The sequence below is a fragment of the Cervus canadensis genome, chromosome X, assembly GCF_019320065.1.
Source record: "Cervus canadensis isolate Bull #8, Minnesota chromosome X, ASM1932006v1, whole genome shotgun sequence".
NCBI lineage: Eukaryota > Metazoa > Chordata > Mammalia > Artiodactyla > Cervidae > Cervus > Cervus canadensis.
This window is the reverse complement of record NC_057419.1, coordinates 15250296-15263962: the sequence shown is the minus strand read 5'-3', so window position 1 is coordinate 15263962 and position 13667 is coordinate 15250296. Positions and strand designations below refer to the sequence as shown.

The following is a 13667-nucleotide window of genomic DNA, read 5'->3' as shown; positions in this document are numbered from 1 at the left end:
TTCCTGCCAGTGGTAGAAGTGCTGGACCCAAGGGCAGAGCCCAAAGACACCTATCACTGCCCGCCCCCCGGGCCCCAGTTAAGAAATGTCAGACAGCATTTCTAGACTTCATCATTCCAACCCTGAAACAGAAGGAGCATCCAAGGCCTGTAGTGTAGATATAACATACAAGGATTGTGTTGGGAAACACTTGTCCACCACGTGGGAAACCACCCGAGTTCCCATCTACTTCCTCATCAACAACTGAGTTTCAAATGGATGACAATCAACCTTCACTTGCAACAAATATCAGTTTCACTGGGTTATGTCTCCAAGCCACCTAGGACTTTTTATTAGCTCTTTAGCTGTATGTGGATCGGAGAAGGCAATGGCACCCCACTCTAGTACTCTTGCCTGGAAAATCCCATGGACAGAGGAGCCTGGTAGGCTGCGGTCCATGGGGTCGCTAAGAGTTGGACACGACTGAGCGACTTCACCTTCACTTTTCACTTTCATGCATTGGAGAAGGAAATGGCAACCCACTCCAGTGTTCTTGCCTGGAGAATCCCAGGGACAGGGGAGCCTGGTGGGCTGCTGTCTATGGGGTCACACAGAGTCGGACGCGACTGAAGTGACTTAGCAGCAGCAGCTGTATGTGGATAGTACTGCCGCTATTCATTACATTTGGACTTGTAGATAGGGAAGTGTGTATGTGGAATGGTGTGTGGGTTCATTCATGAGATTTAATGCCATTGAACAAAGCCTTTGCTTTAACTTTTTATTCATTATGGCACAAGTAAGAACTTGAAGAAACACCACTGAAAATGTCATCGCCAATATGAAAATTAAGAGTAGCATGTTTTATAAAAAAAAAAATCTTTTTCTATGATACACATTCCCTTATGAAGTGAAAAAAAAAATCTCATAAAATACAGAAGCAAATTGCCACCTGCTGGTCAAAAATTGCTTTGCAGTTGAAAAACTTCAAATTTACTGCTGAAGTATGGTAGGAACATTTTACATTACACAGAAAATTACCAAAGAAAACATTTCCTCAGCCTTTGGCACAGTGTAAATACAGAGCTCTGTTTTTTTCCAAATATGATTTACTTCACAAAGCACTGCATATAATTTGGTTAATACTGATGATGGGGCAAAAGGAAAAACCATGTTCTGTAATTTGAATACTCTCTTTTCACTCAAACACTTAATAGTTGGATTCCAGTTTATAGTTTTGAAAAATACATAGAAATCGTACATTATAAATATATATTATATATGGTCTATATAAAGTTGAATTTGACCTAAAATGGGAAGGACAAGTTCTTAATTATTCTTTCTTTGTCAGGCACGGCCTTTCTCTTGTTTCATTAACTGAATTCTTTCTAAACAGATTCTAAAAATATATTCCATAATGTATCAAATTTAGTATTTTCCTTAAAACATATTCAATATGAAAAAGCATTCAGTGACTACATTCTTTTTGTATCTCACTACTATATAAAAATATGGCTTCTCATATTCTGTTCTATTTTGCTTTGTTAGTGTTATTCTTAGGCATTGAAAGAAGGGCTGTCCCCAGTTAAAAGCTATGGCAAAAGCACAGAAACCCGCTTGTGCATATTCTAGAACATTCTATAGAATCTCATTACTTAGAATAAGTGACTAAAAAATGTGTTCCTTCTGTTTTCTGTGAATATAACATATAGGATTATCATACATAATCTGTTACAGAATATACAGGAGTCAAAACTGAAGACACATAAATACAATTAAGCTATACCAAAGCGAGAATTTTATCTTATACAGAGCCAATGTGAATAGCTTTTAGATCGGACGTTAGCATACATTTTTGTTTTATTCTGAAGGCTGGCTATGCAATAGAATCTTATTATAAAGGGTTAGGGTCCTAGGGTGCTCTAACTTTAAGTGAACTGACTTTTCTCGTGTTTATTTTTTTTTTTTTTAAGTGTAAAAGAAGAAAAACAAGTAAGTGCCCAATTGTCCAACACCCACTTTTTCCCCTACTGAGTGGAAGAAGGCTGTTTGGGAGGTGAGGGGTGAGCGTGGGGGGCTCAGACCAGCGTTTCCGGGAGGGCATCGGGGTTGTCGGTGGACAGGAGCTCCCAGATCTGCCATCGCTCCCTCTGCCAGTCGAGCCAGTTGGGTTCCCCCAAGGTCTTACTGTTCTGATCACCGGCGGGACTGGGGTAGGCGCTGCTCGCTTTCTGCTGGGCGGCCTGGTGCCCTCGCTGCGGCTCGACTGTTTGACTTCCCTCCTGCGAAGCTGTTCCGGAGCCTTCTTCCAGCCTCCGCGGCCTCCACAGCGGTGGCTCTGCGGCTTGGTGGGCCGGGGATGCTACGGTTGACTTTCCTGGACCAGGATAAGGAGGAGGAGGCCGCTTGTCGTGCCTGGTACCCTCTGCAGGTCTCTGGGGCAGAGGCTTGGCTCTCCTCTGCGGCCAGGCCCCCTCCGGCTCGCTCTCGGCGAGGTCCTCGGCGCTGCTCAGAGTCCAGCTCGGCTCCGGCCTCGGCCTCGGGGTGGGCTGCCCGCCGCCCTGGATGTGGGGCGTGCTGCAGACGCGGGCCACCGGGGCGTGCGCCCTCGCCTCGGCCGCCGGGCTCGTGGTCTGAGTCCTCTGAATAGCCTGCGCACTGCTGTCCAGTTCTGTGGGGCTCCCCTGCCACCGGGGCCAATTGGGGGACAGGTTCCCTTGAGACAGGGAGCAGGGCCCCGGGCGGAGGGAGCTGCTTTCAAAAATGTCGCCGTAGGAACCTGGGAGCCAGAGAGAAGGACGAGAAATGCAATTGGTTTGTAGCCTCCCTCTTGGGGTGCCTTGCCAGTTGCAAAAAAAAATTTTTAAAGCACAGGACACGCTTAGCTGTGACTGACTACAGTAGAAAACTTCCTTGTAAGAGACCTGACCAAGAGACCTTGATTATCGACACGATTCATGTGACAGCTCCAAAGACAGATGCCTGAACTCGGGCAGCTTCACTGTCAAATGAGACTAAAGAGTCCTGTGCCTTCATTTCTGCCTTTGGAAAGCCCCTCTCTGCCATGCTTATGGAAACTTTTCTGAACCTAGAAGGTAAAAGGAACGTTTTCTTCCTGTTCAGTGCAACTTGCAATCCCGAGGAGACATACATTATAGTGTTTCCATGTTTCTCTTGTGTCAATCAAAGCCATAGGAATAAATGAATTGAATCGAAAATGCCCCATTTAGTGCCAGAAGCTGAAGGCCTCAGCCCCTGTGTATATTCTACCCCTACCACTTTGGGGGAGACTGGCTCCTTATTCACCCATCATCCCCTTTCTTTCCTGGATGATATTTGCCAGCCTCCCTTGCAGTTAGGACGGCCACATAGATAAGGTCTGGCTAACAAATGTGGAGAGGTGAGATGGAAGCCATTTCTAGGCCTGGTCTAGTAGGAAAAACACCAAATGCACTCCTAGTTGTCTGGACTTGCTCTCTTGCCTCAACTTCTAGCCCACGATGGAGCAACCATGGAAGACTCTGAGGCCTCTGAGGATGGGGGAGCCACTGGCTAGATGGAACTTGAACTGAGCCCCTGCATGACTGGAACAGAGTAATCCCACCCCTCAGTACCCTGCACAATCCACATTGGACTGGGTAGTGAGGATAAATCAACCTGTGAAAGGTTAAGCCACTGACATTTAGGAGATGTTTGTAACCTTCCCTAACTGATACAACTTTCTTCAGGAAATTGAAAGGAGAGCAAAACTGTGTTTCACAAGCAAATGAGGAGTTCCTGGGGTGTATGTCCCTAGGCTGCCTGTCTCCTGTTGATTTGCACTATCCTCTCATTTCTTAAAAAGTAAGCAGGGAGATCATTTTGGGGGGAGAGGGGCATATAAGCATTTACACAGGGACAGATCAGACTTGAACTAGCAGAAGGAAAACAGAGCAGGATATTTTGGAATAATTTATCCTTGGGGAAAAAGACAGTAAAGCAGTTCATGGGATAAGGTGAGATGTACTTAAATAATGAATCAATACTCAAATACTCAAACTGGAGTAGAGGCCATTAAAATAAAAATGCACCATGCTTTAAAAATGTAATATGGGAGGTATTACAAAACAATGAAAAAGGGAATACACACACACACATACACACAGGGAAACAATAAAACAATTCACACACTTCATATTATATGCCCTCCTCCAGGAGATCTTCCCAACCCAGGGATCGAACCCAGGTCTCCCATGTTGCGGGAGGATTCTTTATCATCTGAGCCACCAGGGAAGCCCTCATATTATATATTAACATATATTCCAGATGGATTAAAGAATTAACGGTTAAAATAATGAAATATTGTGACAGAGAAAAGTGTATAGATGACTAATTCGCCAATGCTTAAGTAAAAGTTAAGATGAATTTTGTGAAAGAATTCACACACAAGAGATAGAATTACTCATGTAAAACTTTAAAAAATGTTCAGATATGCAAAAAGGGAGAAAATGCAAGGAATATCAGTGGCAAACAATGTGGTCAAAGGGTTAATGCCTTTATTATAAGAAGAGTTTATAAGAATCAATTTTAAAAACACTAGCATACATAAATAGCCAATGACATAAGGATCATCTGTGGGTGAAATTCAGCTGATTAATAGAAAAATTGAAAAATACTGGTGAGAAATATAGGCAAATGATAATAAGAAATACAATTTTGTTTTTTAAAGAAACCCAAATGCAAAGCCAGTGATTTGCAATACCAATGAGATTAAAGTGACATGGACAATACCGTGAAATGGCGCTGCTACTATGGCTTATGGAACACAAGCTACTGTATCCTCTATGGAATGTGAAGTGACTTTACCTCTGAATTCTTGGATAGGTTCATTATATTTTGACGCACTTTCTTATTCTGGTTTTTTTTTTTTTGGCTGTATCACAAAGCTTGCAGGATCTTATATCCCCAACCAGAGATGGAACCCAGGTCCCCAGAAGTGGAAGCACGGAGCCCTAACTACTGGACCACCAAGGAATTTTCCTATTTTCTGACCTTTCTATTTCAGATTTATAACTGGCTTTCTAAAATTTTGTGAACGTTTTTTACAATTTAAAATACAAAATCCAAAAAGTACATAAAAGAGGTCCCTGACATTAGCTTATTGCAACATCACTAAAAAAATGGAAACAACTCAGTGGTCCCAACACTGGGCTATAAACTATGAATATGCATCCAAAATACTACATAGCCCTTAACAATAATGGAAAATAACTGGAGAATGAAAGGTAGACAAATCATATAAAGGTACACAGTCAGAATGATTATAACTATCTTTAAAAACTCTTGCAAATGAAATGAAATAAAGTCAAAGATTGATGTACTTTGGTGGAAAGGTATAGCTTTATCTCCTTTCCCCCTATTTCCAGCTGGGAAATGGGATATTTCCTGTTATATCAGTAAACAAGGATGTCACAGCCCTCAGTGACTGCAGCCCTCCAATGTGAGCCACCCTGAAGAAACTCAGGAAAAAAAAAGAATACCTGTCACCTAGAAGCCATCAGGTGGTGGCCACTTCCTGCAGCCACTCCCTGTGGTGAGCCCTGAGAAAGCTCAGGACATGAAAATACAGGATACTGGCCCCAGGTAGCTGAGGTACAGATCAAAGGAATGATTTCAGTGGCCCCAGGCTCTTGCATCTTCCCAGACAGGGAAAAGTGCTAAATTCCTTAACTTGAGATATCTGGTTTCCTTTAATTAACAATAATCTGTTGACACTCAGACTACCTACCCTTTGTTACAAACGTCTATATAACCTGGCTCCTTCCCTTGCCTCCTCAGAGCAGTTCTCTCACACTACTCCAAGTCTCCCCAGCTTGGAGTCCTAAAAATTCCCCCCAAATAAAATATAACACTCAACTTTTAGGTTGTGAATATTCTCCCTAAGTCGACACAGCATTTTTCAAATAATATCTGAGAAGCATGTAATATGATGATAGTAAGGTGAAAAGCAAAGAAAATTAACTTTAAAAGTAAGTGCAATGTTTGTTTTAAAATATAATCCTTTACCTGTCATTCCTGGGTCTTTGGATCCACTTTTTAATGTTGAATGCCAAGTTCCCCAGATATTGAAAGCCTCCTCTGCCATATCTAGGAAGAAGTGTGTAAAAAAAAAAAAAAAGGTATGTAACTCAAAATGAAAACTGAAGATTAAAAACAAATCAATCAATATTTTTATGACACCTCTTCTACTCAAAGTACTATATTCGAGATTGTGATGAATACAAGACAGAATATGATGCAGACCTGCCTTTTAAGAGGCCTATTCCATTTGGGGTTCACGAAAAGGCTCTTTCTCTGTGATGGCTGTGGTTGACAGAGTAAGTTATGATCCCCAGAATCTGTGAAGATGTTACAGTGAAAAGAGTCTTGCAGGTGTGCCTAAGTTCTGGATTTTGGAATGAGGAGATGATCCTGGATTATCTGTGTGAGCCGAGTGTAATCACAAAGGTCTTTATAAGAGAAGCAAGATAGAAGATGCTATGTTTCTGGCTTTAAAGATGGAGGAAAGGGCCATGAACCAAGGAATGCAGGCAGCCTCAGAAGCTGGAAAAGGCAAGGAAACAGATTGTTCCCTAAAGTCTCCAGAAGGAACACAGCCCTGTGGACCCATTTTAGATTTCTGACGTCCAGAACTGTATGATAATAAATTTTTGTGTTGTTTTAAATCACTAAGTTTGTGTTCACTTGTTATGGCAGCCCTAGGAAATGAGTAGAATTGTCATGGGCTACAACAGCTCCAACCGCATCAACATAGAGACAGAGGAACAATGGTTATAGTTCGTTTATCTTGCCTAGGGAATACTCCTCTGCGGCATCAGCAGACTCACAGTCCTGCATGTGTTTATTCATACACTCCCCCTAATCTGTCTGTAAATATTTACAGACTAAGGTTCTATCTTAGGTGTTCCCACCATCTCATTTAATTCTTACTACAATCCTGAAACCTAAGAGCTTCCCAGGTGGCTCACTGGTAAGGAGCCCACCTGTCAATGCAGGAGACATGGGTTCAATCCCTGGGTCAGGAAGATTCCCTGGAGAAGGAAATGACAACCCACTCCAGTACTCTTGCCTGGAAAATTCCATGGACAGAGGAGCCTGGCGGGCTACAGTCTGTGAGGTCACAAAGAGTCAGACACGACTTAGCATCTAAACAAACTAATTTGGCAATGTGATGATAATGACTATTTCTAGAAGCAAATGTCTACCAGTGCTTCCCTGTGTTCATGGGTACATATGCATTCATTCTCTCATTTAATCCTGAAGAGATGTCCCTGAGTCCATTTCACGGATGAGGCAAGTACTTTCACATTTTAAAAAGAAATTTTATGCCTGATAGAAACACCAACTACTGTGTTCACTGTAAATTAAAAGAAATTTTGAAACAAATACTTGTAAAATAAAAATAAAGCTGCTATGATTAAACACACCAAAAAAAATAAGGAGCTCTTTCAGAGGGACTCTTCAGATAAAACTATATATTTGTGATACAGCAGCAAGAATTTGTACTGTGTCTTCCAATGATCAGTTAAAAAGTATCCTGTGAGTCCTGACCCTGAGGAATTGTTCTGTGGAGGGGGAGTACAAATCGACCATTCAGTGGTCAAATCCATTTGAGAAAACCATCCCCTCCCTCCCACTGTGGAAATTCATGGTGCCTGCTAGCAGTGTAAAGGTTTTTGGTTAACTCAGCCTTTCCCAAATGTATTTGACCATGGAAATCTTCTTTTGCCTAAAAGTCTTCATTGGCATGGAGACTTATTTGGAGCATGCCTGCTCATTATATAGTGAGTTCAGCTTGTTCTCTGTATAAAAGTAACAGCAATGGTGGGGTGCCATCTTAGACTAAAAGATATGTACCCAAGCCCACAGGCCAGGAGCCAGCAAGTTCCTCGGATGCTGGAGGGGAGAATCAGCTGGGACTGTCTGGGGCTCACCCAGCTGGAGACAGCTTCCCACCTAGCTGGGTGTGCAGGAACTCGGACCCAGGATCAGTGTTCGGCAGGTCCTCAGTAAATGCTCATTGAATTAGGGAAACATGAAACAAGGAAGGGTTGGAGACCAGGTCCAAAGCACCCACACCAGGCCACATGCAATCAGAGGGACTGGATGAATTACCTTTGCCAAGCTTTGGTCCAGGAGAACTCTCCCTCGACTTCGAGGAGGGCAAGAGGCCCACCCGGCGCACACACGGCTCCGGCCCTTTGTAAAGCTTCTCTGAGCCCCCCGGCACTGCATCTTCTTGCATAGCCAGCAGGGAACGCTCAGACAGCACAGGGGAGTTGTTGTCATAAGGGGAGAGGTCTCCGCTGGAGGCCTTGTTGGAGTCTGTGGACGAGTGCCTTCCTCCCATGGAAAAGGAGACTTCCGACCTCAGCATGTCAGGGCTTCTGGCACAAGGAGACAATTACAGGTGCGTGAGTGTGTTAGCAATGAGAGACCAGATTCAAACCAGCAGACAGGTTTACAAATGACGGCAGGAGAATGTGTGGACACAGGGGCTGAAACAAAAAAGAGTTTCTGAGCAAGGTTCCAAGACTCCTATGTCAATCAGGTGAAAGCGTTTCTATGAAATGACCAGCAGATGGCAGCAAAACCCAACAGATGTCACAGGAAACGGCAGGGCGAAGTGATGAAACCCTTTCTTCAAGGTGCATCGCTGAAATGCCTGTTGGATAAATCCCTATTTCCATTTAAAAATTCAAATCTGATGCTCACTATCTGTTAAATAGGGAAAACTGGAGATAACTCTTTAACTTTCCTCAATATCCTGAATTAAAAGTAATTCAGACAAAACTATGATTGAAACGTTACATGCAGTTTATGGACACCTTTTCTCCTTTCACCCAAATACTAATGTAAATCAATCCATCCTTCCTGACAACGATGATGATGATGGTGGTGGTGGGAATAACTGTTTTATGGATAAAATGGTGGCTAAAAAGATAAACATATGACCGTCACTGGAATCCATAGTATTTAAATACACCTGAAAGGATTCTACAAGGCACCAGTGCTTTTATAAATTGATGTAAAGCGTACTTATGAGCACATCCATTAAGTTTTATATGAGCATGAGTTGTCACAGCAACACAAATAATGGTGAAAATGTGAGCTGAACAGGAAAACAAGAACATCAGGAATATGACAAGAGTGTTTGAAGTCTTACCTGGGAACATCTGTATTTTCTACTTTCCTCAAAACAGTGGCCCTGACAACATCTTAAAGGGAAATGATCACAGTTGATTAAAAGTTCCCAAACCTGCTTCTGCCGCCCCCCACCCCTCACCCCACTTCACTTCTCTTGCCTTTACTTTCTTTTGGATTCATTTTTCAAGACAAATCCTTGGTGATCTTATAGAAGGTAACCCCATGCCTGAGCAAGCCCTTCCTAATCTAAGGGTTCTGTGTATGCAGGAGGAGAAAGGATGCTGTCAGGGGGTCCGACTTCACTGGGGGCTCGGGCAGGGCTTACTGCCAGGGGAAGACAACTCAGCTGTGACATGCTTTCCCTGTCACCGAGGCAGTTAGGGCCCCAAGCACTTTCTGCTGAGGGAATTTCTTACCCACATGGAATAAACAGTCCTTTCCTTGCCCCCTCTTTAAACCAATGACTGATGACCTTATGGGAAAGAGCCAGAGGACAACCACGAGGATGGTTTTCCAGAAACTTTAGGCTTCCAGTGAATGAAGGAAAAATAAAAGGAACTTACTACTTCCGCTGGAAAAGTGGAGGAAAAAAACGATTTAACTGCCATCATTTAATTAAAGGGTAAAGTTTCCCTGATTCTACAGAGGGAACACAGGACAAAACAAACGGACCCTTGTCTGTCATCATGGGGTTTGACTCTCATTGAGGACACTCCACTGTGAGAATGAGCAATACAAATGTGTTGAACTGGTAGCCACACAGAGCTTAGCTCAGAATCTGGGTTCTACATTCCGACCAGGGCTAGACATCAAATTGCCGGGCTAATTTCAGTTGTTTTCCCCTGTTTATTTGACATTTTTCCATTCATTAATGAAAGTGTCTTATGTCTACTCGGCAAGAATAAGTCACAGTGTTATTTCGATAAGAGTGGGCACATAAAACCTGCTTTTATGAGCTGTTTTAAAGAGAGTCTAGTCAATTCCTTTGCCAAATTAAACTAACTATCAGGGCCACAGATGCTTTTGGGCTCCCTTACAATAGGAAGAGAGTTTTGGAAAGGCCATATTGTAGCTCATGGAGACCACAATGGTTTGGTCTCATATTTTGCTCATCTGTCTTACAAAACATACAGAAGAGAATATATAGTGCAAAACATTGTAAGTTGCAGATTCAGTCAACAGTTATGTGCATCAGGAAAAACCCCCATGAAAGAAATTTCTTGAACATCTCAACTACTAGGGACAGTACTTCTGACATGGCAGTGTCCCCATCATCTGGGAAATGCATCGCTGGTTGGAAATGCGAATTCGCAGGCTGCCCTTTGGATCTCCTGATGGGACTGGCGATCACAAGCAGGGCCCAGGGCCAAATGAACCTGCGGGGCCCCACAGTGAGAATAATGACTAGAATTTCAAGATGGTGACAGCAGATCATTAAGCCAAATGGGTGCTGCTTCTGAGGGCTGAAATGGAACCTCTGGGGGCAGGGCTTTAAAAGCCCTCCAGGTAATTTTGATACTTGGGGGAAGTCAGATACCAAACCTGAGATACCAAGCCTATCTGCCCTCTCTCACCCCATAGATGTGCCCGTGGGCTATGGGTCTCCTTGGACACAAGTCAGCAGAGAGATCACAGATAATGGTCACAGCCTCAGCCCCGGCTGGCAGTGGGGGCAATGGGGTGGTTCTGACCTCAAGCTGGCAGGGCTACAGCGGATTATAGGAGAGAGCGCACCCATCGCAGCCAGCTCCAGCCTGCAGGAGCCAGATCGCTGAATGCCATCTGGTTATGGATCAGAACATGATAAGGGGAGGGGGGTGGGCAGGAGGGGCCAAGCTGCCTTTCTCTGCTCTTCGGTGTCATTCTCCAAGTCAAGCCATCGAGGTCACCACAGCTGCAGCCCCCATCAGGGAGAAACTGGAGAAGGAGGCCAGAGCCAATCCCTGGGGGTGGAGGCGAAAGCGGCAGACACAGCCCATGAGCCTCCTCAGGGGGGCTGGGTCACCCCCGGGAACATGGGCAGGTGGGGGATCCCTCTTTCCCCAGCCAGTGTACTTAGCCATGGAAGCTGATGCAGGTTGAGTGCACATGGCAAACAGCTTGGGGTAGACTCTTGTGTGAAGCAACCCCTTGGCCTGGCAGAAGCACATAAGTTGATGTTCATATAGAATTCATTGTGTGGCAGCAACTGGATGAAGTTACTGTTAACAACTCTGATCACATGTCGAGGAAGGACCGAAAAAAATGAGGGGATGGTGACGTTACATGGGGTCGAGACTCTGAAAATGTATTTGATAAATACTGTTTAAAATCATGGGCTTCCCTGATAGCTTAGCTGGTAAAGAATACGCCTGCAAGGCAGGAGACCCCGGTTTGATTCCTGGGTCAGGAAGATTTGCTGGAGAACGGATAGGCTACCCACTCCAGTATTCTTGGGCTTCCCTGTGGCTCAGCTGGTAAAGAATCTGCCTGCAATGCAGCAGGCCTGGGTTTGATCCCTGGGATGGGAAGTTACCCTGGAGAAGGGAAAGGCTACCCCCTCCAGTACTCTGGCCTGGAGAATTCCCTGGACTGTATAGTTTAAAATTATTCAAAATCAATAGTAAAATGCCTTATTTTATGCTTACAGTTGGTGGCTCTTTCGTATGTTTAAAGTGTTTCCTATTTATCATTTTAATTTCTCAGCAGAGGTCAGTAAGGTGGTGGTCAAATTTGCCTAAGAACCCACACCCAAGAGTTGTCTTTCCATATGTGTGCATGTGTGCTCAGTCATATCCGACTCTCTTGAGACCCCATGGTCTATAGCCCACCAGGCTCCTCTGTCCATGGAATTTTCCAGGCAAGAATACTGGAGTGGGTTGCCATTTCCTCTTCCAGGGGATCTGTCCAATCCATGGATCAAACCTGCGTCTCCTGCACTGGCCGCAGATTCTTTACCACTGGGTCACCTGGGAAGCCTTGTCTTTCCACACAAGAGCCCACCAATTAATGAAATAAAACGATGATATTTACTCCTCAGAAGTCTCACTATAATATTGGCAGTTCAGAGTTTTCAAAAATTGTAGTGTCACTCCATTGCTTTATCATTAAATCAACTGGAAACAAATCGAGGACCTTCCCTGTGAGTATCTTTGAACAAAATGAGACAAGCTGTCACTGATGTCGTCTCTAAGATTTGCCTCTAAGATGATTCACCTCTCGGAAGACAGTTTAGTGCTCCAAGTAAAGGGCTAAAATATTCATGTGTTTATTTATATAAAATATTTACTCTAAGCAGTGAGAAATCGTTGAGAGGCACATGGCGTTCTGTCTCTCTAGGTGTCGGAATTTCATGGACTGAGGTGGGGAATGCTGAGTGGATACACTGCCAGTTGACATGGGTTTGCCTCCATGACTGGAGAGCTTTCCCATGAGCCCTGAAAGCCTCGGGACCATCCACAGCATGCATGGCCAGTCTGGCCAACCAAACAAGCATGAGATGGACACGGAGAGCGAATTGCTTTCTCACCCTTAGCTGGTCCTTCCAGGTCAGGGTGTAAACACGCTGGCAGGGTACTGTGGGCAGGCCTGCACTGCAGCCGGAGGCACAGAACTCGTTCTGTGGATAGACGGAAAACTCCGGTTCAATCACCGGAAAGTGGCCAGCCTGGCCCCTGGCTGAGCGACCCCAGTGAGAAACATCCTTGGGGATTTCAAACTTGCTTTGGTTTCATGCTTGGCTTAGCCGTGAACTGATAAACCTCCGTCTGTTGGAACTCAAAGCACATAACCATCGTTGACACTGTTAATTGTAATGGGAAAGGAATCCACTGCCACAGTCACTCTGGGTTTATGGAAGATTTTCACATTCATCATGTTCACTTCGGCAAAACATCCCTTATGCAGAATCCTAGGGACAAAGGCAGCCCACTCCAAAGAGAAGCTGACATGGATCCACACTCCCACCAGGAGATAAACCTGGACATTAGAACTTGCCCAGGTCTTCTAAAATTTTTGTTGCTATTTTGTCCATTGTAGATCTTTGGCGATAACCTTGATTTTTAAAAATTGCTACATTTAATTGTTGTTCATTCTGATGACTGTTTTAGCACACCCTTAAAACTTGCACCTCACTTTCCTCACCCTAGTCCCAGCCCTGCTCTGTTCTGTTGCAAATGCCTGTGTTTATCACACCTTGTCTTCTTTGATTCTGTTCTCATCCCCTATTTCCTTACATCCCTAAATCAAGGGGGGGGCGGGATCTATTCTAAGTATCTTTGAAAAAAAAAAGAGCATATAATTCCAATAAATATACCAGACAAGCAATTAAAAAACTAGAAGTTTTGCCTTTTTAGTAATATAAATCTCTTCTAATCTCCTCTTGGCATTCCATTTTGGTTGAAGCCAAAAATGTAAGTAGACAAGCACAAGGAGAAGTAATGAATCCTCCTTTCACTCCCCTAGTTCTGTTGTCACATACAGAAGAGGAAACAACTCAAATGGAAACATGAAATTCCCAAATATTA

At 43.9% G+C, this 13667-nt stretch overlaps 1 protein-coding gene across 8 annotated transcripts in view; it reads right to left on the bottom strand.

Moving 5' to 3' along the window:
- Positions 1-743: 743 nt before the first annotated feature.
- ARHGAP6 (Rho GTPase activating protein 6) overlaps positions 744-13667 on the bottom strand; it is a 488293-nt gene continuing 475369 nt past the window's right edge. For 7 of the 8 annotated variants that reach the window (XM_043458072.1, XM_043458075.1, XM_043458080.1 and 4 more), the window contains exons 11-13: positions 8131-8402; positions 6022-6102; positions 744-2755 (exon numbers count right to left, since the gene is read on the bottom strand). In XM_043458072.1, coding sequence (XP_043314007.1) covers positions 2055-2755; positions 6022-6102; positions 8131-8402 — 1054 coding nt within the window. In that variant the 3' untranslated portion in view covers positions 744-2054. The remainder of the gene's footprint in view (positions 2756-6021; positions 6103-8130; positions 8403-13667) is intronic. The other variant, XM_043458073.1, reaches the window with a different exon arrangement.